The sequence below is a fragment of the Lonchura striata genome, chromosome 21 (genome assembly GCF_050655825.1).
Source record: "Lonchura striata isolate lonStrDom1 chromosome 21, ASM5065582v1, whole genome shotgun sequence".
NCBI lineage: Eukaryota > Metazoa > Chordata > Aves > Passeriformes > Estrildidae > Lonchura > Lonchura striata.
Window position 1 is genome coordinate 2,917,493 of NC_140723.1, and position 18,198 is coordinate 2,935,690.

Genomic DNA, 18,198 nt, shown 5'->3' on the forward strand with positions numbered 1-18,198 from the left:
TTGCTTGCCTGACACTGAGAGTACATCCATATTTGCTGGATTCCCAGGTTTTGGGATCATTTTCTTTGTGGTGATACATTCATATCTGAGTGAGGCAATCCAAGATGTACTTCTGAGCACCTCTTGCCCAGCTGTGCTCTGGTTGGAGCTGTGTGAGCTGTGCAAACAGAACCTCCCCAGAAGTCAATTGGATTAGATAAGCTTTCCATGAAGAAGCCATGGATTCCATATCTCTGCATTAGGATAGGATTAATTTATGCTCTCTGCTTGACAAATTACAACCTGCTGAGCAATCCTGTACTGTCTCCAGTGCATAATGTATCATTTACACTAACTGGGATTATTCTCTGACAAACACAAACTATGCATGCACATTCAGCGCTTGTTTTTTTTTTTTCCTATTTTTCTAACTTTTTGATTCCAAAGTACTTTCCTTTTAAAATTAAAAACTGACAGTATTAAAAGCAAAAACCACTCCCTCATCGCAAGAATAAAAATTCACTGGAAGAATATTGTGGTGGACCATGAATGCCACAACTGGACACCTCACTGTACTTCTGCATTTAATTGGAATGAAACTCTCTCCTCTCAGGAAAGGTCTCTGTCCCTCTTGCTCCAGAGAGCTTTGTGTTCTGGGAGAGCTGAGCACTCCGAGGATGCCAAACACAGCAGTCAGATCATATCCATCAGAAGAGGCACAGCCAAAGCATTATGTCAGAGCCCTGTCAGTAACTGGGAGCACAATGAAGGGACGTCCCAGGCACTGAGCCCGTCACAGGTGTCACCTCCACAATCGACCACAGCGCCCCGTCCATCCAACACGTCATTTCTCCCCTGCCCCTTGAACAGAAATACACATGGAACTTAAATTTCGACAACACCACAGCTAAATTATAAAGAAGGGATTATTTCAGCCAATTTTCAATAGTAAAGTGGGTGGTCCTCAAGACTTTTTATAAATACCCTTCCAACATTTGTGTGAAAAGTTGAATAGGAGACCACACAACAACCAAGGATTATGTGGCACTGCTCTAAAGGGGAAAGGGAGGAGAATCAAACATTTCTTGCCCAAGGTTTGTTACTGTGGGATACTATTATGTGAAGCCCTTCAGTTCATATAGAACATCGCATTAAATTACATGGCAAGAATGAATAACTGCTTTGTCTCATACAGAATCACACATTATTTTGCTTTTTAAAGATTTTGAAAAGTGAAATAGTGTACCAAACTCCATTCCAAAAAGCTTTGGTTATTTAAATCCAGTCTTCAGTTCACCCAAGATATTCCTTTGGCATAGAAGTTTAAAGATTCCTAAGGCTGCAAAGCCAAATACCACAGCAGTTTAGGTATGAGCCAATTAAGTTTCCAGCAATGTTAAAACTGGACACGTAACTGTGCAGCTCAGTCTGACGTCATCATGAACACACAGCCACCGTTTTAATGACATTAACTGGCAGCACAGCCAGCCAGGACAGGAGAGGTCATGCTCAGGAATACTGGTTTCAGCTCCTGCTGGGAGAAGTATAGGATCGTATATTAAGGGACAATTCTTTTCCAAGATACATGTAAAAATCAGAGCTGGCACTGAAATTTAGTGTGAATTGTTCTATTATTGGGAGACTTTAGAGTCACAACTGAGATGGAAATAATCAGACAATGGTCAAAGTGCAGTCAAAAGTCCAGGTATGGGAAATAAAACAGCTCAGTAACAATTCACTGGTTTAATGTGGTGCTAAATCCTGTTCAGCCATCAGGCAACATTTTCCCAATCTCAGAGTGCATAAGGAACTAGATATAAGAATATTTAAAACTGAAGATTATCATTCTTCTATTAAGTTGGATATTTGGCTTTTGGCTTTTTATGTGATAATGGCAGAGGTACCAAAAGAAGGTCTCCTACAATTCTCAAATGTGTGTGAACCCAGCTGAAGCTCCAGATGGATTTAGTAGCCAAAGGTGCAGCTTGGTTAACACTTCTAGCAGTTACAGGTGTGCTGAAGATGACAACAAAGACAAGGCACTTCTTTAGAAACACACTCCTGATGCCATGTGCTCTGCTCTTCCCTTGCTATCCCCCCAAAGCACAGGATGTTTTCCTCAGCAGTTACCCCAGAATAGCTGCACTGATGGTAACTCATGTACAAAATCACTGCAACTCGTGTGTACAAAATCTCTACAAGCAACAACTCAAGTTCCAGGCTCCACTGGCAGCTCCCAGCCTCCTCTGCTGTAGGGGAAGGACCTCCAAAGAGCAGCCAGCCAGTCATACTCCTGGATGGTCAGAACAACTGGAAGATCTAGAAAAGACTCACTGTCACAGGAACTGTATCTAATTTATAATCTGAAATCCCAGGACCTTCATCTTGCAATGGGATGCAGCCAAGTTCTGCCTCCTGCAGGGAGGGAAGAGGCCAGGGGATATAAAATATGCCACCTTTCCCAGAGCTCCCTTATCACTACCTGTGAAGCATTGTGCCTGCTTTCAATCACTTCTGCTGATTGCCTACTATTAATGTCACTCATTCTCTTAAGCAATTAAGCCACCTCTTTCTTAGATGTGCCTTTGTCTCTCCCTGGCACATTTCCTTGTCTAATCCTCTTTTCCAGATGGCATAAGGACGCGAGATAAGTGTTGCTAAAAGTTGCTTAGCAATGCAACACATGCAAGGTTTGGAAATGCTGACGTCCACACAAGCACTATCTCTACATCACACATTTCTGCAGAGAAACAAAGGCGTGAACACCCGCAGTGACACAGGGGCCTCCAGAAAAAGAGCCACCGGTGCCCAGAGGGAGCAGGGAGAGGGAAAAAGGGAAAGCTCCGAGCTCCCAGTGATGGGATGAGTTAAACTGCAGGGATTTTGTTTGTGTTTGCTTTGTATTTTAAGCCAGAATTGGAAATTTTGCTTTAAACACATAAAACCCTTGTGTTTTAGCAAGGCCCTGTGTTTTCTGTGATTCGGAGATACAGGATGCCACAGACACAAAGTCACTGCAAGGGGCTGCTAGAGGCCACGCCAGGAATGGATGCTCCATCCCTGGAAGTGTCCAAGGCAAGGCTGGACAGGGCTTGGAGCACCCTGGGATAGTGGGAGGTGTCCCTGCCTGTGCCTTTGAGTGGCTCCCAACCCAAACCAGTCTCTGTTCTGTGACTGGTTCATGACAAACAGGAACTGATAAAAACAAAGCTGTTTATCATCCCTACAACTCTTGCTATCAACCCTACAAATCCTCCTTTCCTAAGAGTCCCTGATAGGGAATTTATTCCTGCATCATGCAATTGTGGATTGTTTCTAAACTCTGTTTCTAAACCATTCTTTATATGGAATTTATTTAAACTACAATTAAATGTTACGGGTAATAAATAAGAACATTTATTACATGAACAGTAGTAATTTCACAGGGTCATATTATCATATTAATTTATTTCTGCAGCAGCCTACGAAAACAGGTTGGCATGACTCATTTTGTGTTTGAAAAACCTGAGATGTTACGAATTTATTCATCATGGGGAACAACTTTGAAATAGCTAGTTCTGAGAAAACAACTGAACAGTAGTAAATTAACTACAGAAATTCACAAGTAGCTTTACTCAGGGTAGTCTCTTACTAACCAGAATTTAGGGGTCCCCTCCAAAAGCCATTAAAATAGGGCTCAACACTTACTAGTGGGGATATTAAGTCATGGTTTTTAAATCAGAAATAGTTTTATTTATATTTTTACATCATATATCCTTATGTTGTAATCATCACCAAGATTTGGGAAGATTTATTGTGTCCACAAATGTCCTGTTACCCACTCACACACAGCCTAACACTGAATAACCGAAATGGCAAATTAAATAATTTGCACTGAACTGAAGCCACGGTGAGTGTTCTGAGCAGGTCCCTGGGATGGATTCCTGCAGGTGAGGAAGCCCAGAAGGCCGGGCACCTGTTTGTGTGGTTAACAGGTGTGCCAGACAGCAGGGCTTCCTCGGGAACGAGGACAAACCACACGCAGCCAAAGCACACAAGGAAACAGCCACGGGGACAGAGCGCAACGAGGCAGCAGCCAGAGAGGAGGGATCACAGGGAGCAAAAAATGGCAAAAAAAATGAGTGTTTTCCTTCATTAACCTCTGCAAACTTCATTCATGTGTCATTGTTTCGTTTTCAAAACTGTGTATGTAAAAATGCATGAAAACAGGTACAGAATTAGAGCACAACTCTGGTCATAATACATATTTTTCTTAAATTTAAAATATAAATGAAGCAGGTAACTAGCAAAAACACATTACTCATTCAGTTACCTCATTCAGGTTACCTTATCTTATAGAGGAAACGTCTTTGAAGAGTAACACACTAAGGTGATTTATTAAGACCTGGGTGAACGGACAACCACGGGGAAACATCCCATTGGTGGCCACCACGGGTCACTGGGGACTTTATTTAATTATTTTAATTATTTTTAAAACCAGCTTTCAGAGACTCTGCTCCATGTTTATTATTACTCAGTTATAATTTCTGTCTTGCACCTCTTCACAACATTTTTACCAAATGCAAAACCAGTTTTACTGTTAAAAAGGGGATAAATCAAAGTTGTTTGCTATTATTAATCTCCAGTGATAGTTGTAATTATTTGTTTAGGGGACATTTAATCGACCTGAATCTCTGAAGATTCCCAGACTGCCGTGTGCTGTTAACTGACAGCATCCACTCACTAAAAAGATTATCACTTGCCAAAGATTGATCTAAAAATCTGGTCCTGACGCTGCTGCAGCTGAAACTGAGCTTAAACATTCATGCCAAGATTCAATCCATCCTACACCCCACAGAAGTAATGCTGGGATACCCTAGAGTTTGAAATCTAATATATAATATAGTATAAATACTATTATATAAAAATATAGAATACATTTATAATATATTTATATTATAAAATATAAAATATAAGCCCATGTTTTCTTGCTCTAGCAGATTACTTCAGGATGTCCATAGTACTATTTCAGCAGAAGGAAAAAAAACCCCAGATTTTTTCAAAATCCCCACAGTTTCACCCAGTTTTCAGGCATAGAATTATCTGTGAGATGTCTGAGTGCACTGATTGATCAGCTATAGCTTTTGGTCTTCACTGAGATAATCTGAGCAAGGAAACAAACTTCAAAATCTCACCTGCAGAACTTTATCTGCACAAACCATCCAGAATTCCCAGATCCTAAACTTAAAGATTTGTCCTTTTATGGGCACTGAAACCTGTTTTCACCAGGTTTGTGCCCCCTTGGCTGCCCGCCCATAATTCCTCATCTGATGATCTTTAAGGTGCCTTCCAAACCATTGTTCCAGGATTCTGATTTTTCCCATATTTCCAGTTTATTTTCCAGAAGGCTGCTTAGCACTTCCATAAATCTATGATAATCTATGCCAAGTAAATAAATATGTAACTCTAAACAGCTTAAAACCCCCAACCTTTAACCTCTTATTTTGCTTGAAAAAAGGGTATTTATGTTTTTATTGTTTCATGTTAGAATTTGAAAGCCGTATGTGCTGAGGGATCACTTGTATTAAGGGGGTGTCTTTAAAGTTATATATAATATATACAATTATATAGATTGTATATACAAATGTATACAATAACACAGTTATATATGTATATTTATGTGAAAAAATATATAAAATAGTTATTATACATTTTATATGTTTATATAAATATATCAATATATTGTATCATTTGTAAATTAATAGATTTAGCTTTTAACCTATTTATTATATGTATGAAATAATAATGTACTTGCATACTATAAATACTAAATCCATAGATTTTTCAGAAGTGTCATGGCTATTTTTTTTTTTTGGTTGGAATTTTGTCACTTATGGGCATGTATTGAATGTAAACTTTAGTACTAGATGCTGCAGCCACGGAGCCTGAAGGGTTTAGTGATGCGGCCCCAAAAGAGATGGAGGAGAGACGCCCAGTGGTGCCCAAAGGCGGTACAGAACTGCTGGGAGCAGCCTGGTGGCAGCGAATCCAGGGAAAAGGAATTATCGTGCCTGGGGCTCGTTTATCGGTGTTTCTGTTCCACGGGAACTAACGCACCTCAGCGCCTGTGGGGATGTTTGTGTCACCTCTTTTTCCACGTAAGGAGCATTTCTTGTCTTCTCCTACTGATTTGGATTGCCAAACGTTCATGTGCTCGCTGAATAACACACACTAAACTCGTTACAACTTTAAAATCCTTCAACAGCAGTGCCCTCATTTTGTGAGGGGGCTCCGCTCGGCTCGACTCGGCAACTCTCGGCTGAGTTCGGCTCGGGCTCGGCTGAGTTCGGCTCGGGCTCGGTTCGGCTCGGGCTCCACTCGGGCCATGTCGGAACACCTCGGTTCAGGCTCGGCTGAGTTCGGCTATGCTCGGCTCGGCCCCGCCTCCCCGCCGTCCCGCCATTGGCTGCGCGTCCACGCCCGCCCCAGCAGCCGCTCCCATTGGCTGCGCTATCTCAGGGGGCGGGGCTTGACGCCCCCCTCAGGGTAGCAAGGCGGTCCGGTTCAGCGGCGCGCGCCCCGTCCCTCGGTCCGCGCCGGTACCGCCCGATCCCGCCTCGCCTCACAGTCCACATACACACACAAACACACACACAAATACACACTCACACCCCTCCCACCTCTCCGCCGGTACCGCCCCGCCCTCTCCCGTGTCCCCTCACGGAACGCGCACACCCTCCCGCCGCCCCGCCCGCCGCCGCGGCCCCTCCCTCTCCCCCGGGGCCAGTGGCGGGGCAGCACCGGGGCTGTGCCCCGCCCCCGAGCCCCGGAAGCGGAAGGGAGTCCCGGTGCTGCCGCCATATTGGTGTGTGGAGGGGCGGGAGCGGACGGCAGGACCGGCCCGGTGGCCTGTGAGTACCGGGACCGAGCGGGGCCGCAGCGGGGCGGGAGCGGCGGCGGGCACTGCGCTGCGGGCCGCCGGCCGCGGCGCTGACACCCGCGGGCGGGCGGCCGGAGCGAGCGGCCCCTCCGGGAGCGCGGGGGCTGCCGCGGGCTCGGCGCTCCGGCCGCGGCCTCCCGGGGCTCGTCTCGCCCCGTACCGGCCCCGCTCCGCCCATTGTGCCGAGCGTCCCGCCGCGCCGGGCTGAGCGGTGCCCGGGCGAGGGGAAGTCCCCGCTTGCGGGCACCAGCGAGAAGCGCAGGTGCTGCTCAGCTGCTGTGGCAATGGATAAAATTAAACACTGCCTTTTTTTAGTGTGAAAAACCAATCTGAGCGACCAATGGGATGTTTCCCCGTGGTTGTCCGTTCACCCAGGTCTTAATAAATCACCTTAGTGTGTTACTCTTCGAAGACGTTTACTCTATAAGATAAGGTAACCTGAATGAGGTAACTGAATGAGTAATGTGTTTTTGCTAGTTACCTGCTTCATTTATATTTTAAATTTAAGAAAAATCTGTATTATGAGCAGAGTTGTGCTCTAATTCTGTACCTCTGTGTGATGATGTGAGGCTTAAAGTAAATATTCTTATTGCCGGAGGTTCTGCTTTTCAGAACTCGGCGATCATTGGTGTTTGTAATGAAATTACCATAACAATTGCAGTGAAAAGCACAATTGTTCAGGCCGTACCTTCGCTTACGTGGTGTTTTCAGCAGGGAAAACTGCTGTAATACGGTTTCATTTTAGGAGCAGCAGTTCTGCTGGTACAAACGATTCCCTCGTGTATTGTGTTAATCTGTGTGCGTGTGTCTGGTTGTGTTCACATCTGTGTGTGTGTGAGCCTGGTTGTGTTCCCCTGTGTGTGATTTTGAGCCTGGTTGTGTTCCCCTGTGTGTGATTTTGAGCCTGGTTGTGTTCACCTCTGTGAGTCTGGCTGTGCTGGGATGGCTGCAGGGTTGTCACAGCTCCTTGTGCTGGGCACTGATTCTGATGTCACATCTCAAGACAGGTGGAGAGAGGCTTTTCACAAGGGCCTGGAGTGGTAGGACGGGGAGGTGTGGCTTAAAACTTCCAGAGGGCAGGGTTAGATGGGATATTGGGCAGGAATTCTTCCCTGGGAGGCTGGTGGGGCCCTGGCACAGGGTGTCCAGAGAAGCTGTGGCTGTTCCTGGATCTCTAAAATGTCCAAGGCCAGCTTGGATGGGCATTGGAACACCCTGGGGTAGTGGAAGGTGTCCCTGCCTGTGGCAGGGGATGGAATGGCATCCATCCAGAACCCAAATCATTCTGTGGTTCCATGATTATGAAAGAGAAATTGCAACTGTCTAGGTTTAATCATTCCCTTAAACCAACACAGCCCAGTGTTCTTAACTGTGAACTGCCCTCCAAGCAGTGCCAAGGACTCCTGCCTTTGATAATTGTTCATTACAGGTATTCCTACAGCAGAGTTTTAATGTGATAAGAAATATTACCTTAAATTCTAGTCTGAGTCTTGTGGTTAAACTGGGCCCCAGAGAGGTTTCTCCTCAGTAGAACTGTTGTATTTCTTGGTCTGCTTTGGAAGGACTGTGTGCATGATAAAAAATCATACATAATCACATATAATGCAGTATTTTACACCAAGCATGATCCCTGCTCCAGCAAAAAGCCTTCAGTAGCCTCACACACATGATTTTCTACTTGCTCTGCAGAGGGTAACATTTACAAGATTGTTGTGTAAGGTCTGCTTGTAGGTGTATTTGCTGTGAATGTACCTGTAGAATTAATTTTGACACTATGTGAGTTTTCATTGGTCTCTGATAGATTGTTCTGTGTTTCTAATTAGTTGAATAACTTTTTGTTACAGCTTTATACTTCAGGACATTAAAAACTACCCCAAAATAAAGCAGCAAATGATGCTTAGCTGAGAATGCTGAACAATTTCTGCCCTACAGAGATTGGGGAGAAGAATATTATTTCTTTTTGCCTATAATGGAAAAGTGTGTGTATTCTATGCCTTTCTGCTTGATTCTTTTCTTTTAGCTATAACTTGAATCAAAGTGGACCCAGCTTTTGAAGCCTCCTAATGAGTCCCTTTAGCTTTTGAAGTATAACAGGGCTCCTTTTTTTCTACTTTCTAATTATTCCATAGGATGTAGTTTTCAGATGTTTGCAGAAAAAATACACAGCTTTAAGGTTTTGTGCTTCCTCAGATTGTCCTGGATCTTAAATGTTCTGCAGCATCTTTACTGTATTGCAGCATCTAAGACAATTTACTTTTTGTTTTTCTAATTTATGAATGTTTCATACAGATTTGTTATCCTCTGAGGCTCAGTAGGGCTGAGTGTACTCCCAGTATCCCAGAGCTACATAGTCCCACCCACAGATGAGGATTCCAGGAAGTAGTACCAGGGATTGCTCTTGGTGATGTGGCAAAATGTTTCTGCTTTATTTGGCTTCTATCTCGAAGTGAGCTGTAAAACTCATAGATAAGAAAAATAAAGCTCTTCAATTGGTAGCAGAGGTGTGGACTGAAAAATAATCTCCTTGGGTAATTTTTTAATTTGAGTTTAGGCTCTTGGCCCTTTGACTGTGCAGTTTTGCTCTTGTATAAAACTCTTCTGTCACTGCTCAGCTCTTGGTGTTCAAGAGCCAGAGAAACTCATTGAATGATTCCAGCATGGGCAACATTTTGGGTTTGGTGTTCTGGCAGAGTCTGAAACCACTGGTGTGCAGAGTCCTGAATTTATTTCTTCACTATGTAGTTACTCAGTATTTAAAATCATAAGAAGCTTTTTTTTTTTTTTTTTTTAATCTACTTACCTTGACTTTCTTTGCATTTGAAGGTGGCAGGAGGGAGGTACTGCCATGAGTTCATGTCTCACTGCTTAAGGCTTGTACCTCAGCAAGGTGACAATGTCCAGCTGGGCTGGTGCTGAATTTCCTTATGGACTTCTTTATTTCCTTCCCCAAAACACACTGGATCCTGTCTTGCCTTTATAAATACCCTGTTCTTTGCTTTCTTGGATAAGGAATTTACATTCATTTTGGCCTAAGTGTCCTCTCTTTAAGAATATTCAGAATAATTTGTTTCAAACAGGAAAAACCAGAAGAATATTGTGTGTAGATGCTGGTTCAGAGAATATGCTTTAAACCTCCCTGAGCTTTCATTTTGGATTCCAATGTTCCCTTGTCCCATGTTTTGTTTCCACAGCCACCATGTCAGAAGGGGACAGCATTGGGGAGTCTGTGCATGGAAAACCTTCTGTGGTCTATAGATTTTTCTCAAGACTTGGACAGGTTGGTTTTGTGAAGGATTTTTCTGACTCCTTTAGAAGTAGATCTTACTGCAGCTTCTTGAACTCACTTCTTGTTGGCTGGGTTGTTGAAATGCTAAAATCTATAAAAAAGATTTCTTTTGAAGCCTTTTAAAATAGATAAATATCTATAATAAATGGCTTATTGGAATATTTAATGGGCATATGTGTGACATTGCACAGTGAAAATATGATGTTACTGTCAGAAATGAAGAGTGAGTTCAAATTTGGTTTCAAATTCATCTTAAGGGAAGCAACTTGCATAAAATACAGAAAATTTTAATTGCTTTACAAAATCCCCAAGCATTAGGGATTTTTTTCCTTTGTAAAAACACAGAAGCTTTTAAGTACAGTTCTGCTTAATTCATTTGTAATAAAGAATACAAGTGTTCAATGTTATTCTCTTTCCCAAAATACTCCTCCAAAATGCTTTCTTTTGCCCATACTATCCTCAAATAAGCTTTACCCATTGTGCATTAAGTATTTTACAGTATTTATTATTTACTGTGCACTTTGTGTTTCCTCCAGATCTACCAGTCCTGGTTAGACAAATCCACCCCTTACACTGCAGTGCGATGGATTGTAACGCTGGGGCTGAGCTTTATTTACATGATTAGAGTTTATTTACTGCAGGTGAGACAACTGGGTTTGATGCTGAAGTAGTTCCAGATATTGTTACTGGTCTAATTTTGATTCTAAGAGTATTTTTGAAGTGTGCTGTTACTTTAGAATGAGGTGTGGTATCGTTCAGCACGTAGCAAAAGGCAAATTGTGTAGTCTGAAGAGCAAACACATCCTGTGGGTTTGGAAGTTACTGATGCAGAGAGAAAAATGTGTGAACACTTCAGAATATCTGATGGTAATCTGAAATTACAAAATAAATCTCTGCAAACTGTTTTAATTAAGTTTTTGCTTTTATATTAAAGCTGTATAACAACACGATCGGATCCAGGGGTTCCTTTCTGTCATGAAAACCATGAGGAATGGCTTTGTCAGCATTTCTCTCCCTGCAGGCCAGGGGCAGACTATTCCCCACTAATCAGATATTTTTGATTGTTCCATGCTTGTTTCAGATGTTCCATGCCAGTCTGCAGTTCAGTTAAGAACTTGGGCACTGTTATTCCCAAAAACTGATGATTACAGAATGTGAAACCTTTACAGGTCATAGTAGTAGAACATTTCAGACACTGCGGGCTGCAAAGATGATTTAAAAAGACATGGTTTTATGCACTTTTCTACTTTTGAAGGCCACATCTTGAATATAGAGAATTTGGATGCTAGACCATGGTTTTATGTTCAGTCTGTCGCTACATGAGAGATTTGCTCTCCTGTCATGCTGTAAAACTTGTTTTGATCCCTGAGAATTGATATATTTACAAGCCCAGAAACCTTTCAGTTAATAATGAGGACATAGAAAAGCTTCTGAAGGGAGCAAAAATCCTGGGTTGTTTAATCTTGTTAAAAAATCAGTAGCAGAGAATGATTTTCAGGAGGATTTTACCCTTGTGTGTTCCTCCTTGTTCAGGGTTGGTATATTGTGACATATGCCTTGGGAATCTACCACCTCAACCTCTTCATAGCTTTCCTGTCGCCAAAGGTAGACCCCTCTCTAATGGAAGATTCAGGTATGAGGAAAAGTTCCTTTTTACCATCATTTGAAACCTGGGCAAACCTCCAGCTCCTTTTCTCTGATACTGTAGTGTAAAGATAATGCAATTTTAGCACTACGTTGTATTTTTTTAGACCGGAAAAAAATCTTTACAACTTAACATCAAGAGTTGCTGTGAAATTTGTCTTTTTTCATGGGACTGAATATATTCCATACTGTACTAGTTTTCTGTGTTTTAAAAGGAAGTTTATGTGATTTAAGCTCTCCCCATAGTAACTCAAGTGGCCTGGCATTCCTATTCCCTATTTTTGTTAAAGGAATCTATGTTAAGTTTATTTTAAGTAATCTATGTGAACTTAGATTAAATCAGCAACTCTTAACTGGGATCTACGTGTGACAATGGAAAATTTGGTGTGGTTGTGTTTTGTGATTTTTTTTTTTTCCTTTAAGATAGAAAGTAAAAAAAAAAAACCAAATGGAGTCTGAATAGTATAAAAAAACTACTTTGAGGAGGTTTGTGGTTTGGTTTCTGTTCTGTTATTTTTAGATGATGGTCCTTCCTTACCTACAAGGCAAAATGAAGAATTTCGGCCTTTCATTAGAAGGCTCCCAGAATTCAAATTCTGGTGAGTGGATCCATCTGTCTGTGTTCTGTTTTTGAAAACTACAAATATTTTCATAACATTAATGGTAACTTGCCTCCAAGGATTAATTGTTACTATTATTTTTCAGGCATTCTGCCACTAAAGGAATCCTGGTTGCTATGGCTTGTACATTCTTTGAGGCTTTCAACGTTCCAGTGTTTTGGCCAATCCTTGTGATGTACTTCATTATGCTATTTTGTATCACTATGAAGAGGCAAATCAAGGTAACTTGGCATGAACAGAGAATTTGGGATGTCAGGATTTACAGCATTGCTTCAAACTGGCCCTCCAGTGGAGCCCTTCAGGGGTTAAATGTGCTACACACACTTTTACTGGAGGAAATTGAATAACTAATAGTTGAGCATTAATTGTTCAGGTGGGGCATGTTTACAACGTTGAGCAGATTTTACAAAACTTTATTATTGGTTTCAAAAGGTTTTGACTTTAGAGTGCAGTGTCAGGGTTTTACACAGGTTCTCATCCACTTCCTGTGGCTATTTTGGATGCAGAGGTGTTGAACCATCTCTGGTGGGTGAAAAGGGAAGTTCTCACAAGGTGTGAGAAAGTAGATGGGGGAAAGGGAAAAAACATAGGCAAGTGATTCAGACCATTTTAACAAATTACTTATGGTTTGTTAGCATTTAAAAAAAACCCATTTTTTTCCTGTCATTCAGAATTTTGAAGGTACTGTGATTCAAAGTGATAAATTAAAGTTGTAAGGGTAGTAAATAATGAGTACCTCTGTTCTCTCTCCAGTTTCCTGTGGTTCCCCAATCAGTAATCTTCACTGTAATGTACAATTCATTGGGTAACCCAAAATCTGAGAGTATGAGAGCAGGTTTATATATCTGTTCAGATATAAACTGCTGTAGGAGTAGCTATTTCATTACATTTACTAGGAACTCTCTTTCTGGACGACTCAGTAATTTACAGTGTGTATTATAAACCATTTTTTCCTAAATATTATATAATTTTCTTGCCTCAACAACTGCTGTTTTCTCTTTGCAGCACATGATAAAGTACAGATATATACCCTTCACACATGGCAAGAGGAAATACAAAGGGAAAGAGGATGTGGGGAAGACCTTTGCTAGCTAGGAAGAAGCAATCAACCTGTTGACCAATTCTACTGCTCACTAAAGGAACGATTTTGAGCCATTGTAACAATGCCTTTTTTCTTCATAAAAGTGATTAACAGAGTGGTGACAAAGCAGTTGAATTTTCATTTTTATCTGAAATATCAGATTCTTGAGGAAACTGGCATTCTAACCAAATTGCATTGAGTTTATTCTCTTTTGTAAGAAGTTGGAGAAACTTTGGATAATCCCATGGATTTGGGATAATGTATTTCTTTCAAGATCCATTGCACTGGAGAGGTTAATGGCCTAGAGTTGGATATTTTTACATAGTTCTCCTGCTCAACATCACCCTGAAGTGCTGTGCACATCTGTGGAGGAAAGTGTAAGCTGGCACACGTGATGCTGTTTTCTGCTTCATGGCCGTGTGCTGTTTTCATAGAAAAATTCAGTAGACCTAAATTAGATGCAGAACTTAAGCCAGTTTCCTAAATGCATGGTATTACTGAGTTATAACCAAACAAGTAAAGATAGGAATAAGAAATTACTAAATTATGGGGTTTGCAGAAGGGCAAAAATACTCATTTAGCTTCTAAAGCAACTCGTTTGTGTTGGGTTTTAATGCCAGTTTCACTGTTCCATCTCCCAGCAGATGCTAAAATTGGGCTCTTTCTGATGACTCAGAACTTTGTTCAAACTTTATCACAATTTCCTTTGAGGACCTGGAATTATAAAAATATATATTTTAATTGTTATTAGTTGGAGTTTCTTTCATATGTAATGGTTTCTTCAATAATTGAAGTTGACTTCATGCAGCCCCACAGAACATACCCAAACTGGCCAGAACAGACAGTCATGGGGGTTTTAACACAGATTTTCTTTTTTTATGGGGTGGGGGGGGAAAGAGAGAGAAATGACCTGCATGTAAACTTTTTCATGTGATACAACTGCAGTTTTATTAAGTGACTTTTTAATTCCAAGATTTATTAAAAGACAGTGTTCCCCTTTACTTGTTCTCTATCTTTATATACATCTCTTGATCTAACACTATTTATGACTCATTTTCAATAATGGTTGCCCTCAGTTTACCTTCATGCAATGCCTTTTTCAACTCTTCAGGGAGCATTCGATTGCAGAAGGTAGGAAAAGATTAGCTCTTGGAAGATTCTGAATGGAATTCAGCAGATTCAACAGACAACTAATTGGAAAATGTATGTAATTCTGGGGAAGTGACAGGTAGTTCTAGCTCACATTGATCTGTGGCTTTTTGTTGGTTTGCACATGTTTTCCATTGTCCAAAATGAAGAAATACCTTAAACCTGAGTTAAGCATGTTTTAGAACCCTATTTTTAGTATGGTCAAGAGCTACATCAGAAGGGTAGAAGCAGAAAGTTTTATTCTGTCACACAGGAATGTAGTGCTACCTTGCACAGGCAGTTTCCAGTTTAATAAAGTTGGTCCTTTTCTTGGACCAGCCCAAGCTGTAGGACAAGTATGAGGAGACAGAAGAGGTTCCCGTTACATTTGGTAGTGCCGTAGGTAGATCAGTTTCTGAGGATGAAACTTCTCTCTGCACAGTGGACATTCAGCCTACAGGAAGAAAAGGGAGTAGATGGACATAATAAATAGTTCTATTTAAAAAAAATCTGAATAGAACTGCTTAGCTACTTTTAGAAAATAATTTTTCAGTCCCAACTGTCATGCAAGCTCCCCTGAGCTGACCCAGTGTGACGTGCTCACCTTACTGACCTCACCTATGTAATTGTCATTGTATTTCAAGAGCCCCATAGGTGCTGGTCAGCTCTGGGTGCCCAGTGAGAGCCAGGCGTTGGCAGGCAGGCTGGGGCAGCTGTGTACTCACCCTGGTGTTGCACCAGGCAGTGATGCACTCCCAGCAGAAGAGGTGCCCGCAGGGGGTGGCTGTGCTGTGCCGCCGCTCCTCCAGGCACAGCGTGCAGCGCGACTGGCGCCCGGCCGCCGCCTCCTTGCTCCTGCTTCTAATTAACACAGGCACGGTGGGGTTAATTGCACTTACCCTGCTTGGCAGAAATCCTGTGTAACATCCTGCAGTAAACCCCCTGCTCGAGTATCAACCCTTTTCATGAAGGTCTCAAAACCACCAAAGCATAAAGTCCATGACACACACAAGGCAGCGAGGAATTAGTTTTGCTAATGAATGAAATGTTTACATCAGACTGTAACCTAAACTGGGGTGTCACTCCCGTGTTGTCCCTGTTTGTGACAGCTGTGACATTCCCACCTCTTTCCTAGGAATTAAGAACCACCTCTTACTTCTGGTGAGCGAGGTTGCGGTGCAGCCTCCACTCCTGCCTTGCTCTCTGCTTCTGTTTGAAGCTGTACATCTGAACTCCGATGGTCAGCAGAAGGTGGAAGAGTGAAATTATTCCAAGAAACTTGTAACTTGATCGGATACTCTGATCTTCTCCTTGCAGTCCTCCAAAATGCAGCTACAGAATACAGAGAGATGTTTTGTTACTGTGGTTTTAGGAAACTGTTCTCCCTCTCCCCATCTGCAATAAACTTGATTTTGGAGTCTCATTTTGTCCAAAATATTGACATATTACAACTTCTCAGCCAGCTGTCTCTCAGGAGGTGTAATGACCTTCAGTCAGGCTGGTAGCTGCTGTCTGCCCATAAAAATTGCACTTTTGATTGGTTTGGTTTTCTTATGTATCCCTGAGGAAACAAACACCTTTCCTGCACTGATGCTGGGAATTGTTGAGAACTCTTTGTCTATACACATTTCTGGCCCAGTGTGGCTGATGTTTTATTGTAAAGATACAAAATTATCTTCATATAGGAAAGTGTTATCTAAATGGGTACTGAGTGTTGTTCAAAATAATATTTCCCATGGATTTTTCAAGTCACCTCTTACTTCAGTATGCTTGTGGCAGACTAACTGAAGTTACACAGAACTTGTGACACCACATTGATGTTTATTACCTGTTACCTCTTGACTGCAGGGACTCATCCAAATAAAGCAAAACCTTCCCTCTCACACCTCTTCTCTGCCTGTATAATCAACCACAGCCAAATTCCTTATCCCTTTTACACATATGGTGCTCCAGAAAAAGCCAAAATTCTGCAGTGGACACATCTTGAACCAAAACCACTTACATAGGAAATCCCTGTGATCCTTTTGGAGAGGTGGTAGAACGTGCCCTGGATGTAGAACACTGCCAGGTGGAGCCGGTGCAGCAGAGGGATGGATTGTTTAAGGACATACACGACTTGGGAAGCTGTTTTCTTCTGCTGCTCCGTCAGCTCCCCAACCTGCTTCCGAATCCAGCTGCGAATGGAGCTCCTGCTGGGAAAGCCAAGTGCTGGGGGGGTCCTGGATTCCTCAGCCTCCATCTGCAGCTCATGTTCCAGGTGCAGCAGTGCCTTTTCCAGGCAGTAGGGCACCACGGTGTGCAGGGAAATGAAGAGGGCCCGACGAAGGAAAGAAGGCACCTTTTTCTTACTTGGGTCAACCTGAATGATGTTCACATACTCTTCTCCCAGAGTCTGATAACCTAAACAATGTATGCAACAGGAAACAGGGTGAGAGGGCAACTGCAGGATCATTCTGGATGTGGTGACCAGGCTGTTCAGGCTTTGGAATTTGGAAGTAGCTATTTTTTTTGTTGTTGAATTAAAATACGCGTCATGGTGACATCCAGTATCTGCAGTTTTAGGCTTAAAGTAGGGATAGTTTTCATGCTGCCATCTATTCCTGCTTTTAAAAAATTGTTTTTAGAACATCTGTGTTGATAAAGTGCATTTAGACCCAGCCCCGACAATTTAGTAGTTTCATATTTACCAGAAGGCATTTATCCAAGGCAAACCAACCTCCAGGCTGAAAAGAACTGCTGTTGGGCAGTCTCAGGTGGTGATCACCAGCACAGCACCCGCGGCCCTGGCCCCTCAGCTTTCAGATGTTGGCAGAAATGACAAAAAGTGCTAAATGACAGGGAAGGTTACCTGACAGCGTGGTGAGCACGAAATAGGCCACATCGGAGAGCAGCTCCACCTCCCTCCTCCACGCCAGCCAGGGCCGGGCACCTGCGGGACGGGGGCGCGGCTGTCACTGCGCCAAGTCCGCGCTGAGCCGAGCCCCCCCGGGAATTCCTCCCGGGAATTCCTCCCGGACTCGCCATCAGCCCCCTCCGAGCCCCCTCCAGAGCCGCGATCCCGCAGCACCGGCAGGGCTCGGGGTGGATCCAACCCCCGCAGGCATTACCCGCCAGCCCCCGCAGCGCCGTGCCGGCCCCGCTGCGCAGCCCGGCCCGGTAGAGCTCGTCCTTCTGCCCGCAGCGCACCAGCCGCGCCGGGCCCGCCGCCGCCGCCATGGCGGGCGGAGGGACACGGCACCGCGGCCCCGGCAGCGCGGCGGCACCGCGGCCCCGGCGCAGCGCCCGCCGGCCGCGCAGGGATATCCGGCAGCGAGGGCGGGAAACGCCGCCCCCACCCTGAGGGGGCGAAAAGGGCGGGAAAAGGGGCGGGAAAAGGGGCGGCTAGAATGGGAAAAGGACTGGAAAAAATGCCCTGAGGGGCGGGAATGGGAGGGAAGGGAATGTTAGGAGGAGGTAAAGGGGTGGGAAGAGCGCAAGGGGAGGAAAGGGGTGTGAGGGGTGGGAAAAGGGGCGAGGAAAGGGACAGTGAGGGGCGGAAAGG

General features: G+C 43.3%; 2 protein-coding genes across 3 annotated transcripts; one reads left to right on the forward strand and one right to left on the reverse strand.

The window, feature by feature from the left end:
- The first annotated feature begins 6,814 nt into the window (after nucleotides 1-6,814).
- On the forward strand, nucleotides 6,815-14,530 carry RER1 (retention in endoplasmic reticulum sorting receptor 1). 2 transcript variants are annotated; one of them, XM_085558802.1, is made up of 8 exons: nucleotides 6,815-6,869; nucleotides 7,214-7,331; nucleotides 10,090-10,175; nucleotides 10,721-10,825; nucleotides 11,718-11,817; nucleotides 12,349-12,427; nucleotides 12,534-12,669; nucleotides 13,454-14,530. In XM_085558802.1, exons 3-8 carry the CDS (start codon nucleotides 10,095-10,097, stop codon nucleotides 13,541-13,543), a joined length of 591 nt encoding a protein of 196 aa, XP_085414928.1. In that variant the 5' UTR covers nucleotides 6,815-6,869; nucleotides 7,214-7,331; nucleotides 10,090-10,094; the 3' UTR covers nucleotides 13,544-14,530. The 2 variants fall into 2 exon arrangements, with proteins under 2 accessions (XP_085414928.1, XP_021385548.1); XM_021529873.4 differs by lacking the exon at nucleotides 7,214-7,331.
- On the reverse strand, nucleotides 14,461-17,922 carry PEX10 (peroxisomal biogenesis factor 10). Its single transcript, XM_021529871.4, has 6 exons — nucleotides 17,765-17,922; nucleotides 17,506-17,586; nucleotides 16,660-17,057; nucleotides 15,814-15,989; nucleotides 15,383-15,518; nucleotides 14,461-15,111 (listed from the first exon to the last, which is right to left on the reverse strand). Exons 1-6 carry the CDS (start codon nucleotides 17,871-17,873, stop codon nucleotides 15,040-15,042), a joined length of 972 nt encoding a protein of 323 aa, XP_021385546.2. The 5' UTR covers nucleotides 17,874-17,922; the 3' UTR covers nucleotides 14,461-15,039.
- Nucleotides 17,923-18,198: the final 276 nt, after the last annotated feature.

Excerpts from the sequence above, each read along its gene's own strand:
- RER1 (XM_085558802.1), top strand. The coding sequence starts at position 10,095 with ATGTCAGAAGGGGACAGCATTGGGGAGTCTGTGCATGGAAAACCTTCT. Across the intron at positions 10,826-11,717 it reads TTAGAGTTTATTTACTGCAG|GGTTGGTATATTGTGACATA; the intron begins GTGAGACAACTG and ends CTCCTTGTTCAG. Across the intron at positions 11,818-12,348 it reads CTCTCTAATGGAAGATTCAG|ATGATGGTCCTTCCTTACCT; the intron begins GTATGAGGAAAA and ends TGTTATTTTTAG.
- PEX10 (XM_021529871.4), bottom strand. The coding sequence starts at position 17,873 with ATGGCGGCGGCGGCGGGCCCGGCGCGGCTGGTGCGCTGCGGGCAGAAG. Across the intron at positions 17,058-17,505 it reads CGTGCTCACCACGCTGTCAG|GTTATCAGACTCTGGGAGAA; the intron begins GTAACCTTCCCT and ends TACATTGTTTAG. Across the intron at positions 15,112-15,382 it reads CTGCCTGGTGCAACACCAGG|GCTGAATGTCCACTGTGCAG; the intron begins GTGAGTACACAG and ends TTCTTCCTGTAG.